At 44.1% G+C, this 23663-nt stretch overlaps 1 protein-coding gene across 4 annotated transcripts in view; it reads right to left on the reverse strand.

Moving 5' to 3' along the window:
* SQOR (sulfide quinone oxidoreductase) overlaps positions 1-23663 on the reverse strand; it is a 72196-nt gene that overhangs the window by 12623 nt on the left and 35910 nt on the right. For all 4 annotated transcript variants that reach the window (XM_068272507.1, XM_068272509.1, XM_068272511.1 and 1 more), the window contains exons 2-7: positions 21089-21341; positions 19484-19651; positions 14574-14627; positions 10599-10793; positions 6973-7182; positions 6566-6749 (exon numbers count right to left, since the gene is read on the reverse strand). In XM_068272507.1, coding sequence (XP_068128608.1) covers positions 6566-6749; positions 6973-7182; positions 10599-10793; positions 14574-14627; positions 19484-19651; positions 21089-21322 — 1045 coding nt within the window. In that variant the 5' untranslated portion in view covers positions 21323-21341. The remainder of the gene's footprint in view (positions 1-6565; positions 6750-6972; positions 7183-10598; positions 10794-14573; positions 14628-19483; positions 19652-21088; positions 21342-23663) is intronic.

Below are 23663 nucleotides of genomic sequence, written 5' to 3' on the forward strand. Positions count from 1 at the left end.
GTAGTAGTCCCAATAATTAAAGTTCACATTATTCTGTTGGTAAAGTGCACAATCAAGTATGATACACAAGGAGGGAGGGTCTGCCAAAGGCTTACAATCTAAAAGGGAGGGGTGGTGACACAAAAGGAGGAGACTGCATCGAGGTTCTCGGTAGAGACAGTTAGGTCATTGGCGGGATGGGGTGGGCCCTTTTTGAAGAGGTGAGTTCTGAGGGCTTATTTGAAGTTGCTGAAGGAGGGGGCAAGCCTGATGGGCGGTGGGAGAGAGAGTTCCACAGGATGTGGGCAGCTCTAGTGAAGTCCTGTATTCGTGCATGAGAGTGCAAGATTACATGTACTGATGATGTTCAGCTCTCGTCTTAAGGCTTGTACACACACCTGACTATTGTCGGCCGATAATGAATGCCTCAGCCGATAATCAGGCATGTGTACAGCGCCCCCCCACCACAAGCGATCTGCCCGGTGGATCAACTCACCCCCAGCGACGGTCGATTGTATTGTTCACGCAGCTCCCCTGCCTATTGCATGACATCACGCACGCGCTGCTCAGTTGTGCTTCCGCCCCCCCACATAGCAACACAGTGTCTGTACAGCCTGGCCCAGCGATGTCATCCAAGGGGATCAGGTCCCGATCCTCAATGGGCAATATCTATCAAAGGTGTGTATGCCCCAGTAGGCAGACAGAAGGGGGGGAGGAACAAGAAGGGAGTGCCCCAATGCATCTTCTGGTGGAAACTACAATGGTAGTTGGAAGACTACTATACAACTCTGAACTATTGAAGGGGAAGGCGGTGACATCAGAATACACCTGTTCTTACATCAGGTTTTCATTAAAAAATATCACAAATTATAGTTTCAGGTGATAAAAATCTAGTGTGGGTATATACAGCTGGCCATGCACTGGCCGATGTGGTCAAAACATAGATCCCTCTCAGATCAATCTTATCAGAGAGGGATCTATCACACACACTGCACATAGGTTTAATCAATCTGTAGCATCTGTCCGGTACAATTGACCAGTTTGATCATTTTTTCGCTGAAAATTGATTGGTTGATCGAGTATTCGGCCCCCTTGAAGTTTTCCACATTTTGTCATATTACTGCCACAAACCTGAATCAATTTTTTGGGAATTCCACGTGAAAGACCAATACAAAGTGGTGTACAAGTGAGAAGTGGAACAAAAATCATACAGGATTCCAAACATTTAAATAAAAAAAAAAAAATAACTGAAAAGTGGGGTGTGCGTAAATATTCAGCCCCCCGAGTCAATACTTTATAGAACCACCTTTTGCTGCAATTGCAGCTGCCAGTCTAAGGCTTTCCCACCAGGACGTTGCGTTTTAGGGGACGTTATAGGTCGCATAACGTGCCCCTAACGCAACATCTGGTGGAGGACGCTACCAAGAGCCGCGTTATGCAGCTCTTGGTGCGCCTTTTCTGTGCTATGGATGCGGAGACCACGTGATCCGCATCACGTGGTCCCGCCAGCCAATCGCCACACAGGGCAGCGCTCCAGGAAGTAAACACTGCACGTCACACCGTGCTGTGAATATTAATTAGCCATGTGGCTGGCCGAGGAGGATGCGGAGGGGAGACCTCCTCCTCCAACATTACTGAGCATGTGCAAACAGTCTAACGCGGCTTAGCCGCATATAGCGTACAGCATGCAGCACTTTAACGCAACGTGGGCACTGTGAACAGCCCATTGGTTTTTCATTGCTGTGCGGTGGGCTGCGTTACAGGCTGCACTAACGTGCACCTGTAACGTCTTAATGTGAAAACAGTCTTAGGGTATGTCTCTACCAGCTTTGCACAACTAGAGACTAAAATCCTTGCCCATTCTTCTCTGCAAAACAGCTCCAGCTCAGTCAGATTAGATGGACAGCGTTTGTGAACAGCAGTTTTCAGATCTTGCCACAGATTCTAAATTGGATTTAGATCTGGACTTTGACTGGGCCATTCTAACACATGGATATGTTTTGTTTTAAACCATTCCATTGTTGCCCTAGCTTTATGTTTAGGGTCGTTATCCTGCTGGAAAGTGAACCTCCGCCCCAGTCTCAAGTCTTTTGCAGACTCCAAGAGGTTTTCTTCAAAGATTGCCTTGTATTTGGCTCCATCCATCTTCCCATCAACTCTGACCAGCTTTCCTGTCCCTGTTGAAGAGAAGCACCCAGAGCATGATGCTGCCACCACCATATTTGACAGTGGGGATGGTGTGTTCAGAGTGATGTGCAGTGCTTTTCCGCCACACATAGCGTTTTGCATTTTGGCCAAAAAGTTCCATTTTGGTCTCATCTCCACATGTTTGCTGTGTCCCCACATGGCTTGTGGCAAACTGCAAACAGGACTTCTTATGCTTTTCTGTCAACAATGGCTTTCTTCTTGCTACTCTTCCATAAAGACCAACTTTGTGCAGTGCACGACTAATAGCTGTCCTATGGACAGATTCCCCCACCTGAGCTGTAGATCTCGGTAGCTCGTCCAGAGTCACCATAGGCCTCTTGACTGCATTTCTGATCAGCGCTCTCCTTGTTTGGCCTGTGAGTTTAGGTGGACGGCCTTGTCTTGGTAGGTTTGCAGTTGTGCCATACGCCTTCCATTTCTGAATGATCGCTTGAACGGTGCTCCGTGGGATGTTCAAGGCTTTGGAAATCTTTTTGTAGCCTAAGCCTGCTTTAAATTTCTCAATAACTTGATCCCTGACCTGTCTGGTGTGTTCTCCAGTGCTACGTGCATATTTTGCATAGAATTGCATATAGTTTGATTTGTGCTGCTCATCCCCCGGTATTTATTATTTTCCCCTGTGAGCTTGCATAAGTACTCCCACCTCTAGCACAGTCAAGCATATAAATGAGCGGATTGCACATGCTCAGAGAGTTCAGTAATTAGCTAGCAGGAAGGTGAGGTGTTTTTAATTTCCTTTTTTCCCCAAATTAACTGACTCTTGGGCTTTTGGAATAGTTCCCACTAAAAAGCTAATAAAAAACTAGCATTTTTTGCATGGTTAGAGTAGGACCAGATTGGGGACACTTTGGCGCAGTTGGTGAGCTTAAGCGCGTTAAAGCTTGACCAAGAGCCCCTGTCACCGTTTTTCTGTTGTGTACTGCAGCCCCTCTTATGCTGATTACACACGGTGCGTTTCCACACTCGATGCGCCTGTCGATTCGCGTCGACTCGATTATTTCCGACATGTCCGATTCACGTTCCGATGGATTGTTAGGTCGATTTGGCATACTTTACTTGTAAATCGACCTAACAATCATCGAAATGCGCTCGGAAATGCTCGGAAATAATCGAGTCAACGCGAATCGACGGGCGCATCAAGGGCAGGAATGCGAAGTGTGTATCCAGCATTAAATATTCTTTACCAAACCAAGTAAAGACGGCCCCATCCCTGGAGCTATTCAAATCCAGACTGAAAAGCCACTCGATTAGCCTGGCATTTGCAGACTTTTAGAATTCTTCCTCTGTAGCACAATTCACAAATCAACCAATCACTGGTCTGAGCCATGCTATAGATATATCAAAATACCCTTTGGTGTTTGCCAAAAGGCATGGCTGTGACAAATATAATATAATTTGTTCATAGCAAGGAGTTACTTAATACACTTTACTTATCAGAGCTAATTGATCTACCTCATCACATAAGCCTAATTGAAGAATCTGTAATCGTCTTCCTGCCCTCTGAAATTAATCTACGTTTTATCTGGGCTAGAAATCCATTTTACGATCACCAAGTTGCATAATATGCCAGCGGCTAAAGGAAATAATAAGATGTGAAATATTCCAGAACAGTTTGTACGGCACCTCCAGAACACAATGTGCAGAAGAATACCAGTGAAGTGGCCCTATTATCAGCCATGTGACCTCTGCATGCAGCCAGCAGATAAGCACGGAGCCCTACAATGCACTAGGCAGATTTGAACACAACAGCTTTCTTACAACTGACACCTCGCATAAATCTCACATGACAACTGCAGCGCTATGACCTTGAAAACCGTTCTAAGTCTTGTTCAGATGAAGTTCTATGTACCATAATAACGCATACTATTCAGTAAAGTGCTCAGGTACATATTTAGCAGGTCAGTGTGTTCTGAATGAGTTTCAAAGAATTACTCAGCCTCTATGACAAACCGGCTCATCCAGTCAGTAATAGGATAGCTGCAATTTAATTTAAGTAGACTGCCAATAATAAAGCAATGCAACCTCAAATTAGTATTATGGTTAAACAGTTAAGTATTGATTTATTGGCGGGTGATGCATGAACATGAATATCCCTAAATATTTACCAAATAAACGTTTATCTAAAACAACAGCCTTAGAGCCAATACTGACAGAATGTGGAAATGTTCTGTAAAATACATAAAAAAGAAATACAATAATAACAAAGGATCTTAATTGAAGCAATTCTACAGTGGATCACCATAATACAGCCTTGCAGTGCTTTCCATATGTAGGAAGAGAGCTTTACTGAGCCTCTGTAGATCTACACATTCAGCTGAAATGTTTGGTATGAAGTCCAGCCATGCCCTGTCTCAGGGGCGGCTCTAGGCTCATGGTGGCCCTGGGCAGAGAAAGAATCAGTGGCCCCTTCGACCACCAATGTCAAATGGCCACGTTCGTTGCGGACACTTCATTGCTGCCTTGTGCTCATGATTCAAATGTTTAACGTTTGCTGAAATTTGCCACTGCATTTTGCCCTTACCCCCACTGTCTCAGCATGTGGCATCCTTTCTCTATGCTGTCGGGGCTGATGGGTAGGACCTCCTGGCGACTAGGCTGTAGACAGAGCCTTTACTAGTGACCCTGAAGGTGCTGGCACAGCACATGGACGCGGTGTCACTGTGACTAGCAGTGACGCAAGGTGCTGGCAGTGACATATACAGCCATAATGACCAGGTTGTCCCTCAGTGAGTGCATGTGGTGGCCCCTGTGCACGTGCACAGAGGGCACATGCTAAGGCTGCCCCTGCGCCTCTCACATGCCACCTCTGACCCATTTCCACAACCCTTCCCCAGACAGGGAGCAGTTACATGGGGCGAGATGTAGGCTAGGTGTCAGCTGGGAGCAGACTGCATGGTAAAAAGTATGTTGATGTCTAAACACTACACCAGCTAGTTTCAACTGGGGTTCCGTGGCATTTTTGCTACTTTTACAGGACAAAATAGTCCTGTTTCCCCTATTCTTGTGGAACAAAATAGCCCTGGCCAGCAGATTAATCTAATTCGCGGCGCATCATCCAGACGTGCGCTTCAAACCTGTATGAAGTGCGTGAGTGACAGCTACAGAGCGACGGCAGTGCAGAGGAAAGACAGCAAGGAAAGGAAGACTATTTGCAGAAGAATGGACAGTAAGTATTGTTTTTTCTCCCACAGACCGAGGGCGAGCAGGGGGGGTATGAAAAACAACATTGTAAAGCCCACCAACACTGAGAGGGACAGTGACTGCACTAGAAAACATACCCTGCATATGGGGGGGGGGGGGCACACGTTTAGCCCACCAACACTGAGGGGGGCATTGGCTGCACTAAGATGGGGCCACACTTTTAGCCCACTGATCCTAATGAGGGGCATGGTGGCTGTACTGGGGGCCATGTGCTGCATTGCTGCATTGCATTGGGGGCACACTTTTAGCCCACTGACACCAGTAAGGAGGGCAGTGGCTGCATTGGGGGATGTGCTGCATGGAGGGCAAACTTTTATCTCTCCGGCACTAATGAGGAGGGGGGGGGGGGGGGCACACTTTTAGCCCACTGACACCAATGAGGGGGAAATGGACTGCATTGGGGGAACATGTGCTGCATGAGAACAATTTCATATGTGGGTGTGATTGAACAGCTTGCACAGGAAGCATAGATCTCACCAGTTAATGCAAATACAGTACTGATAGCATGCAGGCTACCAGTGGCTGTCAGCCCACCCACCGACCATGGCTCATTGCCCTCGGTCCCCGACTGACGTATGACATGCGCCCACTATATCCGGAAACAGGATACTACCGATGCCAAAAAAAAAAAAAAAAAAGTTTCTTATCACAGTTCTGTTCACGGCTGTGGAGTTGGAGTCGGGGCAATTTTTGGGTACCTGGAGTCGGAGTCATTGGTTTCATAAACTGAGGAGTTGGAGGTGGAGTCAGTTGATTTTTGTACCCACTCCATAGCCCTGCAAGGCCTGTGGAGTCGGAGTCGAGAGGTCTGAGCAATTTTAGGCTCCTGGAGTCAGAGTTAGTGGTTTCATAAACTGAAGAGTCAGAGTTTCTGTTGGATGATTTTTGTGCCGACTCCACAGCCCTGGTCCCATTATATCCAGGTTTACTACACCAGGTGCTACTCCCTTATGCTTATAATTGTGCTTAGCTGGGACCTGGACATTTACCGTAGTTTACTGTACCCAAATGTTTACTATATCAGAGTTTACTATAAGAAGAGTACAGCATTGCGTGTGTGTAAAATATATTTTTTCTTTTCTTTTTCACTTCATCCTCAACCAAAATAAATGAAAAGAGATGTAGCACCTCTGTTCACATAAAGTATTTGTAGCAAAGCCTGCAAATGATTCCTTACCAATGGCAGCTGCGGTTTTTGAAGTTGGGAGGTTTGTACAGTCTCCTATTCCAAACACATTAGGGTACTTCTTATGCTGTAGAGTGTGCTTGTCAACATCTACCCAGCCACCTGCATCTGCCACAGGACTGTTGACTAGTACATCTTGTGGTCCCATTGGAGGGGTCACATGAAGCATTTCATACTGAAAAACACATATATAGGTAATATACATTACTGTTCAATATTGAAAACAACTAAGTAGGCACAATCAGCAAGCTCATTTCAACGATCAAAAGGTTGGTTATTTTGGGTTTGAATACAGGAAAACAAACTAAAATGTGACACACATGCAGCAAGCCTTCCCGTGTACATAAACAATGAGAAAGGGATAAATGATTTCATTCCCATAGTGGGCATCTATTTACCTGGTAAACTTTGGTTTCTCCTGGGTTATCGACATTCTCGAAAACAGCCTCCTGTTTGTCAGCCCGCACCTCAATGAGGTTATGTTTGAAGTTCACCTGGATATTCCTCTCCTTAATTATCTCCATCAGGGCATCTGCATACTTCTTTACACCAAAAATCACCCCCAAAGATGTGTTAAACATAAAGTTGGCATCCGATCGTCTTCCATTCTGTTGGTGAAAAATAAAGGAAATTGTACACAGGGAAAGCAACAACATCTATACAGTGATGCTTCAAAGTATCTACTCTTTTCCCCCTATTGCTGAATCATTTTTACACACAGTATTGTTTATGATCTTTGAACAAAATATAATATGTAAAGGAAGGCTAGATAAGCAAGCAACTGTTTTAAATGTATACTGCATACTGTAAGCTTCAAAGGTAAGTGAAGTGACTTGATTAGATAAAAGTGTTTATGTACAGTCACAACCTTTTTCTCACTGTAAGGGTTAAGAATCCAAGGCAATAAATGTTCCTTTCTCTCCAGGCTGAATGGAGTCAGACTGTGTAGTGAAGTGAGGTACCCACAGAAAGATGGAGTGGTGGAATCTGCACTCCTGATCCATCTTTCAAAATCGTGGACCGCAGAAATGAACGAGAGGACACAAACTAGTCACTAATATCCATGGACTTTTGTGGAATTCTTAACGATCCTTCACGATGTGATCCATCATGATGGTCGCTCAAAACCATCATCGCAGGTAGTCAGAGGTCTTTCAACATGCTCTGTAATTTCGCGAAAAAAAGTTCATTGATTGCAAAAAATTGGATGGAAAATTTTCTGTGGGTATGGACCTTTACTCTCACCAATAACTACTGTATTTTTTGGACTATAAGGCTCAATTTTTTACCCCAAAAGTGGGTGGAAAAAGTCACTGCTTCTTCTAGTCCAAATGCATGGAGTTCCTGACTTGTGAACGCCTGCCAATACGAACCTCCAACCCGCCGCAATGGTGGGGACTCCCTGTACTGTGCCCATGCCAAGAGGAAACGGGGACAAAAATATAGGACAGAAAGGGGCATAGAGGAAGACACAGGGAGACACGAGGTACAAAGGGGACACAATCCACAAGATGCCCCTTCACCAGGGACGCACCTGTTTTTTTGTCCTGTAAACCTAGGTGCGATCTTATGATCAAGAGCATCTTATAGTCCAAAAATATGGTAATTACAGGCCATAAAGTCCTTACATGTTAGAGAAACTATTCTAACCACAGAGAACATATAATAAAAGGTTTGTCAATATGGGAGGAAAAAAAACTAACAAAAAAAAACACCGTCATCATTCACCTGATACGATAAAATCTGACAGTAAAATTGACCATACATCCATACATCACTTGACTTGGCAGCCAATGGACCATCTGATTTGATAGGATAAAAAAAAAACGAAAGAAAAAAAACGGTGTCGCCAAGAGCATGCAACGCTGATCGATGTTGCGACCGATTTCCAATTTGGGGCCAAAACTGGTTGCATGCATCGATCGGACATGCTAGTAAATCTCAGGCCGGCGTGTTCGATCGGGTGTACAGCGGCAGGCCTGCGATATTGGGACGAACAACAAACGTGATGGAACTGTGGACGCAGTATCCCCTAGTGTAAATGTAACCCCCCCCCCGTGCATGCATTTATGCTTTACCTATCCAGCAGCGTGAGGTGCAAATGGAGGAAGCCAAAGACGGATGGGCACTGTGGCGGGCGACAACGGACAGGTAAAGTACGAATGCACACATCGGGAGCACATTAAAACAAGGGGTACAGCAACGTGGGCAGCGGATGGGGCATCACAAGGCCAATTTCCAAGAGATTTCATGCTGAAATCAATCAGGAATCAGCCTGCAGTGTATGGGTGTCCCGGGATCCTCTCCGTTGGAGATGCTGATCTCTCCAGGTTGGCATATTCTGCGCCTGCTCGAGTGTGACACTTGCGATCACAAGCGCCGTGCGCTTATGCAGAAAATGTCGACCTGGAGAGATCAGCATCTCCAGTGGAGGGGATCCCAGGACACCGGAGCTGCGGGGAGGGACATATCGGATGAAGCCCCGGCCGGGTGAGATTTTTTTTTTTTTTTTTTTTTTAAATAAATATTATTTTAGAATAGAACTATACATACAGTATGTGTTTGTTGTGACTTCAGATCTGCTTAAGGCCTCCCTTCACACTGGAGTGTTTGACTAATGATTTCAGCAGTGCTTTCAATTGCTGTCGATCCCTAGCGTTTTGTAAAAGCAATGCTGCAACGTTAAGTGTATGACAGTGTTCACGCTTACAATCAGTGGCGTAGCGAAGGAGCTGTGGGCCCCGATGCAAGTTTTACAATGGAGCCCCCCAAGATCTCTATACATAATTGATATGGTGCACCAAAATTTGCCAATGGCAACTACAGTGTCAGAGGTGCAAGAAGGGGATGGAGAACAGTTTGCTAATGACTACCACTATTCAAAGTATCTATAGAAGTGATTATTATGAGCACAGGACCAATAGAGAGATAATACTGTAGCTGAGGGAGGGCCCTTCGGGGCCCCTCTGGCCCAAGGGCCCCGATGCGGTTGCTACCTCTGCACCCCCTATTGCTACGCCCCTGCTTACAATTTGCCAGCAATTAGAGATTGGCTAAAATCGTGAACGTGCTGCATACAGCATTTTTTAGCAATTTTGGAGCAATTGCGTTTCAATGTTCTAGAATAGTAAAATGCAAATCGCTCCAAAATCACTTTTCTGTACAGTGAAAAGTCGCTATAAAATTGCTTTTTTAAAACACTAGTGATTTTGCTAAACTATTTCTTACCTACAGTAAACAAACAAGAAGATGCCTGAAAATGTCATACAAAGTGCAGCTTGCAGTGACAAGCTCTAGGCCGTGACAGTAGCTGGTTCTTATGACCATGTCTTGTAAAGAGCAAGATCACTGCCAGAATTTTGTAACTATTATAATAATTAGATTTACCAGGTCTTGCCTGCTGTCATAGTGCCTGAAAGGAAGGGCAGCACTGCAGAAATATCTTGAATTTTCCTTCTTGGGACCACAGTCCTGTGCATTTCCAGCAGTCCTGTGCAACACCCTTGCTAATTAAAGAGACTGCTTATGCTGGGCATACACGGTGACTTTCTTCTTATCAGTCAAGCTGCTGATGGCTCGATTGATAATTTCCGACGTGTCCGATCACCGCGCCGGATCGATTCCGCGCTTGATCCCCGCGGGTGGACAATGGAAGAAAACGAGCGCCAGAAAAAGGCTGATCTGAAGATCCAATTTGTATCACTGAAGACAACTCCACTGCCTGGTGCTTCATAATTATATAGACATCCAATTTTACCATTTTTAAATATTATGAACAGATTGTGCAGTTGGGTTTCATGTATTAAAGAACTGGCAATGCCAGATGAAAGGTCCAAGATTTTACATGATTATGTTAATAAAATAAATAAGGAGGGTGCTGTTCAGATGGTGCTGTTCAATAGTAGCTTAGTAGCAGTCACCTTTCTCAACCCTTACAAGGCCACGCCTACACTTGACTGTGGATATTTCAGGTGGCACCAAACCGAAAACTCATAACGGAAAAAGAAAAATGGGTGCAACGTACTTTTCTCAGATAGGCATCTGATAAATACATGATTTTCTGTGGAGCACCTGCACATTTCACTGGGGTGTTGGGGAAGGTAAAGATCGCATTTCCCTTTTTAAAGTCCTGTAAAGCTTTCCAGGTCTTCTCCACGGTTTTTACAGAGTAGTTGGAGCCAATTTTGGGGTAGTTGAAACCTTCAGGAAGTCCTTTAATCTGAAAATATAGACGTAAACTCAAATTCAACAAACAGCTAAATAAGGTCAATAGTATAAAAAAAAAAAAGGTACTTATCCGTTAGCCGGGCGCATCCGGCAGGTGGCGCTAATTACTATTCCCCCTCCAGGCCGACATGGATAGTAGGGAAAGATGTAACTCTGGAGTTTTGTCGCCACCTAGAGGATGCGCCCGGTTAACGGATAAGTACCAAAAAAAAATACATGGTGCATCAAGTGAACCCGCACAATAGAGTACACTAAACCTTGACCTGAAAATTGGTTCTGCAAATACAGTATGTATATTAAGGGCTGGTTCAGACGGACATCTCTCGTTCCAAATGCTTTTCTGCAAGCTTGCAGAAAAGCATTTGTCGGATTTCGGTGGTGCTTCCCATAGTTTTTCATCCCCACAGGGGTACAGAGAAGCATTGTGGGAAGGATCGGCTAAGCGCTGGGCAGACAATGGAGAAAATCAAAAGCGAAATGTGACGGCTGTCTATTCATCTGAATGGACAGTGTTTATTGTTTAAGCAACAAGCGCCACAGCCGTTGTTTACCATCAGAGAACCGTCCGTCTGAACCGGTCCTGAAAAAAAAATTAAAAAAAATTCCAGTCATAAAAGATTACGTACATCTGTTTCTCATGACTGTATTATATATAGATGGTGGTAATGGAAATTATGGCAGCAATAAACTTCCTACAAATGCTTTATCGCAAACATTATGAAGTTTTGGCATACGAATTCAATATAGCATTTGGGATTGCTAATCACTGAAGTCCACTCAAACACAGAAAGAGAAAATTCTTGTAGCCCTTCATGCCTTCACTACACATAAAATCTCCCTCCTGTGCAGTATTACATAATATGCAATAAAATTGAGACACAAGTCAGCAAGCCCTGAATATAAAAAGCGTGCATGACCGCACTAAAAATGCATATACTGCCACCCAGTGGAAAAGTTTAGCAACATGTATTCAAATATATATTCTTTATAGCAGGCAATATCAAAGTGGACTTGTTTATTTTACTTTCTATTGTGCAATACAAAGCAGTGCTTCAAATGGCCTTAAAAGGGATACTGTAGGGGGGGTCGGGGGAAAATGAGCTGAACTTACCCGGGGCTTCTAATGGTCCCCCGCAGACATCCTGTGCCCGCGCAGCCGCTCACCGATGCTCCGGCCCTGCCTTCGGTTCACTTCTGGAATTTCTGACTTTAAAGTCAGAAAACCACTGCGCCTGTGTTGCCGTGTCCTCGATCCCGCTAATGTCATCAAGAGCGCACAGCGCAGGCCCAGTATAGTCTGTGTCTGCGCTGTACACTCCTGGTGACATCAACGGGAGCGAGGACACGGCAACGCAGGCGCAGTGGTTTTCTGACTTTAAAGTCAGAAATTCCAGAAGTGAACCGGAGGCGGGGCCAGAGCATCGGTGAGTGGCTGCGCCAACACAGGATGTCTGCGGGGGACCATTAGAAGCCCCGGGTAAGTTCAGCTCATTTCCCCCCCGACCCCCTACAGTATCCCTATAATGAACATTTGCATTCCGTAGCCTTAATTATACTCTTATTCTCCCTAACTAATTCCGTTTCTTCTAGAAAGTAGTTTTTATAATGACAAATGCATCATGTAATTTGTTCAGGAAACCAGCCAGATTAAGCCCAATTATAATGCTCTCATTATTCTCCCTAATAATCTATTTGGAAGAATCTACAGATCAAGCAGAGCTCTTTGTGGCCAAGTAATGAGCCAGATGTACTTCAAAATATACACAAGACTAAATCCATATAGATGTAACTCCTTCATTCTCTTAATGACTAAGCTCATTTTATTCAGAAACGCGGATAAAAATAGGTTTGTTTGGGTGAAGGGTGAAATGGTAACTCTACCCATATCAGATTTCTGTTTTGAACAGGTTTAGTTTACAAGCTACTAGAGAGAGTGGTGTTCTTTACTTACAGATTCTCTTTAGGACTACATTAAGAATTTGGCACACTCAAGATCCCCACCGGACCCACAGAGGTTCAGTACACATAAGCTTTAATTCATGATATAATCTCCTCAGACCAAACCAGACTTTAATTCTGACCCAGGCAACTGATAATACTGGGCTTGCAATTGATTTGATTCAGGATGCTGAGCTGGATAGCAAATTCTGAACGCTCAGCCTTGATAAAAATAGGTTTTCAGCTCAATCTCCTGATCTCATTTGTTTGAATTGGGAGAAAAATTTAGGGCTATCACCATTTTATGGGACAACACTAGTACAAGGGTTCTAGGCTGCAACTCTGAATTTTTCAGACTTAGGAGAGAAACCCACCAGCATTGCCCTCTTTCCCCTTTATTGTTAGCAACTGTCATTGAACCTTTATCAATAATAACCATCAATGACAATGGCCTCAATTCCCTAAGCTTATCTCCTGTCTTTAATAACTCTTCTAGAGTGGTTACCATGGTGATAAGGCATGTAGTATTCAGGAAACATTTTACCTCAGGCAAGCCTAAAGTTAACTCTTCTGTCTTTAAGTTAACTCTCCAATCCTTAGAATAACTCCAGAGTTAAAGACAGGCTGTTAATTAACTGCGTGTGAAAATAACTACGGAGGAGGTAAATTTAACTACAGAGGAGGTAACGTAAGGAATGAAGAGGTACGATAACTCTCTCATGTGTGGAGGTAAGTTTTCTCTTGCCTTATTATCTCCAGCATGATCTTAGTGAATTGAGGCCATTGTGAATATTAAAGAATATCTTCTAGAGCATAGGTTCTTAACACATGGTACGCGTACCCCAGGGGGTACTTCTGATGGTTCCAGGGGGTACTCAGGCTTGATAAACTTAACCAAGAATAACAAATGTAGAGTTTTAGAAAATTATAAATCTTATTTTAACAACACCAAATTAGTATTTTAGCTAGTTAAAAGCAATAATATATGCTTGTAAATGGTTTAGAACCAGTTATCATGTACTACGATTAAATATATATTTGTCAAGGGGTACTTGTGATAATGTTTACTATGCTAGGGGGTACTTGGTGAGTACAGGGTTTTAAAAGGGGTACATACCAATAAAATGTTGAGAAACACTGTTCTAGAGGATCTGGAGATTGAGTTTATGTGGAGAGGACCTTCTGATTGTTCTATCACAACCATTAGTCCACCTCTCTACAGTCCTCCAAGTTTTGTTTCTATTACCATAGTGTTCAAAAACCTATTGCCAATGACAGGGAATTGTCATCACTGTATACAAAGTTTTTATCTAAAATCATCCTAGATTGTTTTCCATCCGCTTGTCCAGCACTGGACTGCTATAAACAAAGGTTACAGCATGATGGCTTAGTGGTTAGCACACTTTTATTGCAACTGGCTCCCCGGTTCGAGTCTCAGCCAGGGCAATATCTGCACAGAGTTTGTATATTCTCCCTGTGCCTGAATGGGTTTCCTCCAGACATTTCGGTTTCCTCCCACATTCCCAAAACATACAGTTAAGTAACTGGCTTCCCCCTAAATTGGTCCTAGACTATGATACATACACTACACAATATATACATGGACATATGACTATGGTAGGGGTTATTTTGTTAGTCCCCCTGAGGGACAATTAAGTGACACGACAATATACGCTGTACAGCGTTGCAGAAGTTGTCGCTATATGAATAATAATAATAATAATGAGATCTATATTTGAATATGTCTCACTTTTCATGTGCAGCTAAAACACGAATGTGCAATTCACGTGAAACAAGTCTCCAGAAATGTACAGAAAAATACAAATGGCTGTACCTTTTCAAACTGCAATTTGATCCCCAGGGAAATGATTAAATATTTGTAGCTTATCTGCAAAAACAGGGGAAAAAAACAGAGTAACACAGAAAATAATGCATTTGAAGTATGATCACAGCTACTTGAATCACCCCCTGAAGAGGTCACCTTTGTTCAGTAGAATTTATTCATCAAGCAACAGCATATTGCCACAGCACTCACGGGGGACATAAGAAATACCCACTGAGTATAAGAATAGCATAACACTGCTGAATTGTGTGCTAGTGAAATTGCATGAGGTTTGATTTTTACAGCTCTCCAAAATACTTGGACCAATAAACATTGTCAGGAAGTTATTCCAATTTCAAGCTGCAAATAATTTACATGAAATTTGAATGCAAACAGGGCCGGCTTTCTAGCATAGGCCGTGGCCTAGGGCGCCAGATAAATTAGCTAAATAAGGGGTCGCTGACAGGCATACATGAAAAAAGGGCGCGGGATATAGACAAAATCATAAGAGATTATATAAAGTAATTTTTTTGTTTCTATGTTATACTCTAAGATCAAGTGATAAATATGTTGAATTAATGGTAATAAAATCGCAAAAATACCTTCTATAACAATAAAACAATATTTATACTTGTATTAGGCACAGTAAAATAGTAAAAAATTGTAGCTATTACAGATATTTTACTGCAATTATACGTAACCTTACTCTCACACAGAACACTGGCTACCTATACAGCAAGTGGGGGGGGGGGGGGCTGCATCAAGCTACCTATACCGCAAAGGGAAGCATCTTGCAATCTATACTGCAGTGGGAAGTATCTAGCTACCTATACTGAAAGGGTGAGGGGAGGTGTTTGAGATGCCGTTGGTAAGGAGGTGGCTTGTGACAGTTGGCTTTGGGCGGTAAAAAGTACAAATCTGGCCCTGAATGTAAGGAGAAATTATTTGCATCTCATTATTCATGCCTCATAGGAATATGTTGTCATGTCCCATTTAACCTAAAATGCATAACTATGATGGGTATGGAATTATTCTATCACAATGCTGAGTGCTGGTAGTACTGCAGCACAAGTGAATAGGCAGAAATGCTTCTGAATGCAGGCACACATTTGTTTTAGATGATATCTGTAGTTCAGTATTTGAAAGGGAGTGTAGTTCTGCATAGACATAGCTGCAGCTAAAAATTAGGTCAGAGTTCTCCATTGTCTCAGGAAGTTAAAGGGAACCTAAACTGAGAGGAATATGGATGTTTCCTTTTAAACAATACCAGTTGCCTGGCAGTTCTGCTGATCTCTTTGACTTTAGTAGTGGCTGAATCACAGACCTGAAACTAGCATGCAGCTAATCCAGTCTGACTTCAGTCAGAGCATCTGATCTGCATGCTTGTTGAGAGGCTGTGGCTGAAAGCATTAGAGACACAGGATCAGCAGGAGAGTCAGGTAACTGGCATTATTTTAAAAGGAAAAATCCATATCCTTTCCTTCTCAGTTTAGGTTCCCTTTAACCTCCTTGCCGGTTATTCCGAACTCACCTGCGTAGAAGGATTTCTCAGGCCCCGCTGGGCGGATTTTCAACTTTTTTTGTTATTGCACGCAGCTAGCACTTTGCTAGCTGCATGCATTTCTCGATCGCCGCCGCTCACCGACGATTCGCCGCTACCTGCCCTCCCCCCCCCCCTCCAGACCCCTTGCGCAGCCTGGCCAATCAGTGCCAGGCAGCGCTGAGGGGTGGATCGGGATTCCCTCTGACGTCCCGATATCCATGACGTCTGTGACATCACCCCGCCCCGTCGCCATGGCGACCGGGGAAGCCCAGCAGGAAATCCCGTTCTGAACGGGATTTCCTGCTTACTCTGATCGCCCGAGGCGATCGGAGTGGGTGGGGGGATGCCACTGCTCAGCGGCTATCTAGCCCTGGGCTTGCTACATGATTTAAAATTTTTTTTTAAAAAAAAGTGCTGTGCTGCCCCCTTGCCGCGGGAATTTGCCCGGCAAGGGGGTTAATCTGTAGTCAAATTCTGTTGGTCTTTTATATGGGCCTCCCCATCAAATTCAGTGCTTTCTCTGTCTGACTACCAAGCTGCCTACCAAGTATTCATCTCCTACTGTATGTACAACACACACAGAATTCTTTGACTGCAAGGAGTTATGCAGCAAGTGATAGTGGCCAGTGATCTGCCAGTTTCTCTCAATTTAATGTATTCTGATAAATAAAAGGCTAACTGGTAACAGAAGACACTCCAGATTAGGGATGATCAATGAGATACAAATACTTCCGAAATGATGCAATTTTTTATGCAAATACATGCAGCTTGAAAAAGGACCAAATCAATTTGAAAATGGATCAATTTAAACTGCATACATTTACATAAAAATGTACATACATTTGCATCAACTCAGAAGAATTTGCACCTCTTTGACCATCCCTACACCAGATCCCTCAGAAGTGGTTCATTGTCTGAACGTGAGAGTTTAAGGACTATATTTCCGTTCCGATCGCAGTGTGCTGACAGCAGGCACAAAATGAGGGGAGTCAGATTCTTATTCTACACTGTAATCTAGGAAACATGAGAAGCCCTCTATGCTGTATTTATTTGTATTAGCTAACTTTATTCACATTCATTGAAATAAAAATATAATAATATATATATTTATTATTATTATTGATTTATAAAGCGTCAACATATTCCATGGCGCTGTACAAAGTAAGAAACAAACATGGGGTACATAATACAGACAATGGTGTACACTAATATACAAGATACATAATTAGTGACAAAATACAAAAAAATGATAGAGCATACAGAATACAAGATACAGAATTGGTAATGACAGTGATAAAAGTAACATGATGAATAAAATGTATAATGATTTCCAAGACACAAATATTTGCGAAAGTTTGGGCAACCTTGTTAATCGTCATGATTTTCCTGTGTAAATCGTTGGTTGTTATGATAAAAAATGTCAGTTAAATATATCATATAGGAGATACACACAGTGATATTTGAGAAGTGAAATGAAGTTTATTGGATTGCATTTACAGAAAGTGTGCAATAATTGTTTAAATAAATTTGGTGCATAAATTTGGGCACTGTTGTCAATTTATTGATTCCAAAACCTTTAGAACTAATTATTGGAACTCAAATTGGCTTGGTAAGCTCAGTGACCCCTGACCTACATACACAGGTGAATCCAATTATAAGAGAGTATTTACCTCCTGGCGGTCAATTAAAACCGCCAGGGGGCAGCGCAGCACTATTTTTTAAATTTTTATTTTTTTTAAATCATGTAGCTAACCTAGCGCTAGCTAGATAACTCATCTTCTGTAAATAAGCCCTAGTTGCTGTGGACCAGGCGGGGACATGGTCGGCGCTGGGGTCCTGCTTACTTACCCCCCAAACCTTCCCCCCCCCCCCGCTTTACCACATCTGTGCCTGGCTCCTGGCCCCTTCGTTACAAAGTCGGATCCCTCCTCTGTTCATCCGGTAAAAGGCAGCTTCTGCAGTCCAGTAACAGCGCCGCCCTTTACAGGAAGTAAACAAAGATCACTTCCTGTATACGGCAGTGCTTACTGGACTGCATTAGCCGCCTTCACCGCTGATCGGCGGTTTTAATTATGCCGGGGATGAACAGCGGAGGGATCAGACTTTGTAACGAAGGGGCCAGGAGCCAGACACAGATGTGGTAAAGCGGGTGGGCAAGCGGGCGAGGGAATCTGCCTATATACAGGGGGGATCTGGCCATATACAGGGGGAATCTGCCTATATACAGGGGGAATCTGCCTATATACAGGGGGAATCTGGCCATATACAGGCGGAATCTGGCCATATACAGGCGGAATCTGGCCATATACAGGCGGAATCTGGCCATATACATAGATATCAGGCTATATACAGGTGGACTAGCTATACACAGGGTCATCTGCCTATATACAGGGGATCTGGCCATATACAGAGGGATCTGCCTGTATGCCTGTACACGGAGGGAATCTGGCTAAATAGTAAAAGGACATCTGGCTATCCCCACAAAATATAAGATCTCCCTGAAAATAAGCCCTAGCACATATTTTGAAAGAAAAAATTAATATAAGACTGTCTTATTCTCGGGGATTATATATAGATAGATAGATAGATAGATAGATAGATACACACACACACATACACACACACACACACACACTATATTGGTGCTTTCAAACATCCAGCCATGTACTGGTAATTTTCTTATACGTTCACAACTACCGTTTTTCCGCCATATAAGACGCACTTTTTCTCCCCCAAAAATGTGGAGAAAAAGTACCTGCGTCTTATACGGCAAAGGCAGGGAATCCACGACCTCCGAACGCCCGCCGATATGAACCGTCGCCATGTCGGGGATTCCCTTCCTGTGTGCACCCGCTCACCCGTGTCTATTCTCACTGCACTAATTGTAACAATAGTTCAGGCAGCCGGATACATACCATATGGCCGCCGGGATCTGTGTCTTGTGTAATGCCGTCTCCTGTGCTGCTTCTTCGGCCCTGTGTTCCTGCTCTCTCTATCTCCGCTCCCATTGTGCATATGTAAAGTATCAGGCATCTGGCTTCAGTACCACATGGCCGCGAGGATTTTGGATTGAGGATGGAGGAGATTTATAAAATCACATTGGTCAAGTGAGATCGCACCCAGAACATTACATTAGCAAAAGCTTTCAAATTGCAAAGCGTTCAGAAAATCGCCCCAAGTGGGTTTCCAGCCTTAGATTGTGAGCTCCTCTGATCGACAGTTAAGTGGCAAGTCTAAATATTCTGTAAATTGCTACAGAAGATGTCGGCGCTATATAAATATAAAAAAATAATAATAAATGAAGCCCAGTGGTTGTCCATGAGAAGCATCTAAACAGCTGGGTGAAAGACATTTAAGAATAGCAGCTTCCAACACTTACCTCTTTGTCATCTATCCTAATGCAGTTCCTGTCAGGATCAAAGCCTTTCACTTCAGATTTGATCCACTTGACTCCTGAGGGGATCGTGCTTGCTGTAGGCCGAGAAGAATTTGCCAGCTTTTTTGCTCCTCCCCCAACGAGAGTCCACATGGGCTGGTAATAATGTGTCTAGAAACCATGACAAACGTTTTACTAAACAGTTATCAATTAACATGTGGAATATTAAGTACACTACACCATGATAGGGGAAATCAATACAGATCAATAGAATTATAATCTCCAATGAATCTCTGCGCTCCAATGGTAAATTTACTATAAAAACAGGGGTTCGCAGCACGAAAAAAGGTCACTTCACCTTCACAATAGGTTAATGGGTCGATATTACTGCGCTCCAATACCTCTCAGAGGATTGCCACCCTGTGAATAATCACAAACAGATGCACATAGTGCAAAGTATTGCCACTTTAAGTAAAAATCCACACCACGTGAGTGCACTCCTGGGGGTAGTGCCACCACCTTGGGAAGAATTTGCTTGGGCTCCCCCTGTGTGGCCCCACTCACCAGAAGCGCGTCTTGCCACACTGCGTATAAACAAATTCCGGTCAGCCAGGTATTCATAAAAGCAATTCCAGCATTTTATTATGATGCAAGCGTCAGACAGTGGTTCCACAGCAGCTACTCAATCCGCGGTATAGAGCACACGCCACCGGGTCTCCCACTGCCTTGCTGCCTTACTGTGACGTCACCGCGTACCTCACGCTCCGCCCTACGCGTTTCATCACCGTCGTGACTCATTCAGGGGCTGGAGGACGGCGGTTGACGTCTTCCCTAAACCTCTAAAACCACGCCCACTCCGCCTCCTGGACCTCCCGCAACACTGCCCTCTCTTGCTACTAAGCGACCAGGTGGCGTGCTGACCTCAGTACGCGCGGAACTGAGGTCAGCACGCCACCTGGTCGCCTAGCAGCAAGAGAGGGCAGTGTTGCGGGAGGTCCAGGAGGCGGAGTGGGCGTGGTTTTAGAGGTTTAGGGAAGACGTCAACCGCCGTCCTCCAGCCCCTGAATGAGTCACGATGGTGATGAAACGCGTAGGGCGGAGCGTGAGGTACACGGTGACTTGACAGTAAGGCAGCAAGGAAGTGGGAGACCCGGTGGCGTGTGCTCTATACCGCAGATTGAGTAGCTGCTGTGGAACCACTGTCTGACGCTTGCATCATAATAAAATGCTGGAATTGCTTTTATGAATACCTGGCTGACCGGAATTTGTTTATACGCAGTGTGGCAAGACTCGCTTCTGGTGAGTGGGGCCACACAGGGGGAGCCCAAGCAAATTCTTCCCAAGGTGGTGGCACTACCCCCAGGAGTGCACTCACGTGGTGTGGATTTTTACTTAAAGTGGCAATACTTTGCACTATGTGCATCTGTTTGTGATTATTCACAGGGTGGCAATCCTCTGTGAGAGGTATTGGAGCGCAGTAATATCGACCCATTAATAGAATTATAATCAGATTAAACAAAAACATATTACAAATATCTTACAAGGATGGTGACCACGACCATACGTCAAAAAGAAATAAGGGTACAGGCAGAATATTGGCTGGTTTACCTCACTTGGCTCTATGATGGCAACTTTTCCAGCTCCAACTTTTCTCTTCATCCGAGCACTCATGGTAATTCCTCCAGCACCACCTCCAACCACAACCACATCATAATACTCCTTGGCAGAATATCTGCTTGTCATGTGTAGACTGCGGCTGGAGCCGCTACTCACTCCAGCCCTTAGTAAATTGGAGCAGTGGTGAACATGAGCACTCCATGGAATCGTTCCAAAGTACGCCATGTCGGATTCTGATCAATAGCTGGAAATAATAACACACATTTTACAACGTTTATAAAATATGTATGAGGTTTTAAATAGCAGATATTTGGGCTGATTAATCTAGTTGGGTTCGTTCACATTATACTTGTAAAATGCATGCAAAAATGTACACAAAATCACACATGTGGTAATTTTTGCATGCATCTTCTGTACAGCCCAATCACTACTGCATGGACTCTAACAACATGGTTTGTGAAAACAGTTTACTGCTGCATCCACACATGAAAGTTAAACTTCTACCTTGTAAAGAAAAACACATACATATGTGACAAAGAAATACTGGTTTCCCTGTGGTCAGGTGATGTGGAAAATGTGAAATTAATTTAGGAACCCATGCCACTGTGCACTCCATGATAAGGGGGAGATCAACCATCTGGAGTACACTCCAAAAGGCAGCATTGAGGATGGTATAAAGCAGGGGTAGGGAACCTATGGCTCGGGAGCCAGATGTGGCTCTTTTGATGGCTAAATGTGGCTCACATACAAATCAGTAGGGTTGATTCACTATGCTACACTGCTCAAGCTGCGCAGCTTAGTGTGACAGTGCAAGTAACATTTTCACAGTAGGTATGCCACTGCTGTAGCATGCACTACAAACTTACTTGTGCTACCCCAAAACGAACAGCTGCTTCAATTGTCCCACTCTGGACCCTGTCAGGTCCAGTGACTTTGTAGGACGAGATCCCCACACTTTGATTGGCCCAGTAGGCTGCCTGTCACTTGACAGGCAGCCTATTGGGCCAAAGTGCGGGGATGTTGTCTTACAAAGTGAATCAACCCCCAAGTCAGTTAGCTAATTGTACAAGCTGTTGGTTAGCATTTCTCCTGTCTGGCCCTCGGGGAAATTGCTGATGTTGCTGAAACCCAAGAGAAGCCGAAGAAGTGTCTGACATTTCCGCTGCCCAGCGGATCAACTGTATACACATCACCATGGCAACAGGGACGTGAGCCCTCTGCTGCATATGCACACTGTCCCAGTTTTAAACATATTGTATGGCTCTCACTGAATTACATTTTAAAATATGTGGCATTTATGGGTCTCTCAGCCAAAAAGGCTCCTGACCCCTGGTATAAAGGATGCTTTATTGCATACGCAATACGAAGCCTGCTCATCTGGAGAGGCACCATTAATGCTGAACAGTAAGTACAGTTATTAAATTAACACAAGTTGTCAATGCCATGGAATATGCTGGCAGCGCCATGGAATATGTAAGCACTTTATAAATCAATAATAACAAAACTACTTTTTTTTTATACAAAAGGCCTTGCTTTATTCAATAAAGAGAACCCGAGGTGGGATTTAATTATGTTAGTGGGGCACAGAGGCTGGCTGTGCACACTAACACCAGCCTCTGTTGCCCCATGGTGTGCCTCCAGGACCCCCCTGCTCGCCGCTATACCCCCGCAGTGCTAGCGACACACAGCGTGTCACCAGCACAATGTTTACCTATGCCTGTCTGTTAGCGCCGCTCCCTCGCCTCCCCTGTATCGGCGCTACCCGCCTGCGTCCCTTCCCTCCTGCTGATTGGAGGGAAGTGACGCGGGGAGGTAGCGCCGATACGGAGGAGGCGGGGGAGCGGCGCTAACAGACAGGCATAGGTAAACATTGTGCTGGTGACACGCTGTGTGTCGCTAGCACTGCGGGGGGTATAGCGGCGCGCAGGGGGGTCCTGGAGGCACACAATGGGGCAACAGAGGCTGGTGTTAGTGTGCACAACCAGCCTCTGTGCCCCACTAACATAATTAAATCCCACCTTGGGTTCTCTTTCAGACAAATCAAATCCTGCATGTATTGCAAGAGCATGGCTCCATACAAAAAAAGACTTGGGGTTCTAAACTGTGCTGTTTGTAGTCCTGCCCTGTCACCCAGTGAAAACGCTTGGTACAGTATGGAATAAAAAAATATGATAAAAAGGAGGCTTTGAGAAGATAAAGTCCTACATCAGGCAAGCATGTAGCAAGAATTCACTGTCACAACTAGAGCAACTGGTCTCCTCTTTTTCCAAAACACTCAAAGTGTTAAAAAGAAGTGATAAAACACAGTAGTTAACATGTCCTGTCCAAACTCTCTTAAAAGTGTGGCGGGCATGACATCACATTAAAAAGGATTGCATATTAAGAAAAGGGTAAAAACAAACAAAAAAAAAATAGCACTTGTGGTGTTATCTTTGTACAATCTTTACATAGGTATAGGGTTGACAAGATTTGCAAATCGCTTCCTGCTGCAAACAGTGAGTATGGTTTATTTTGCAGGCAACAATACCAATACATGGGGAGGAACCCTGCATTATTAGGGGGACAC

The sequence above is a fragment of the Hyperolius riggenbachi genome, chromosome 3 (genome assembly GCF_040937935.1).
Source record: "Hyperolius riggenbachi isolate aHypRig1 chromosome 3, aHypRig1.pri, whole genome shotgun sequence".
Taxonomy (NCBI): domain Eukaryota; kingdom Metazoa; phylum Chordata; class Amphibia; order Anura; family Hyperoliidae; genus Hyperolius; species Hyperolius riggenbachi.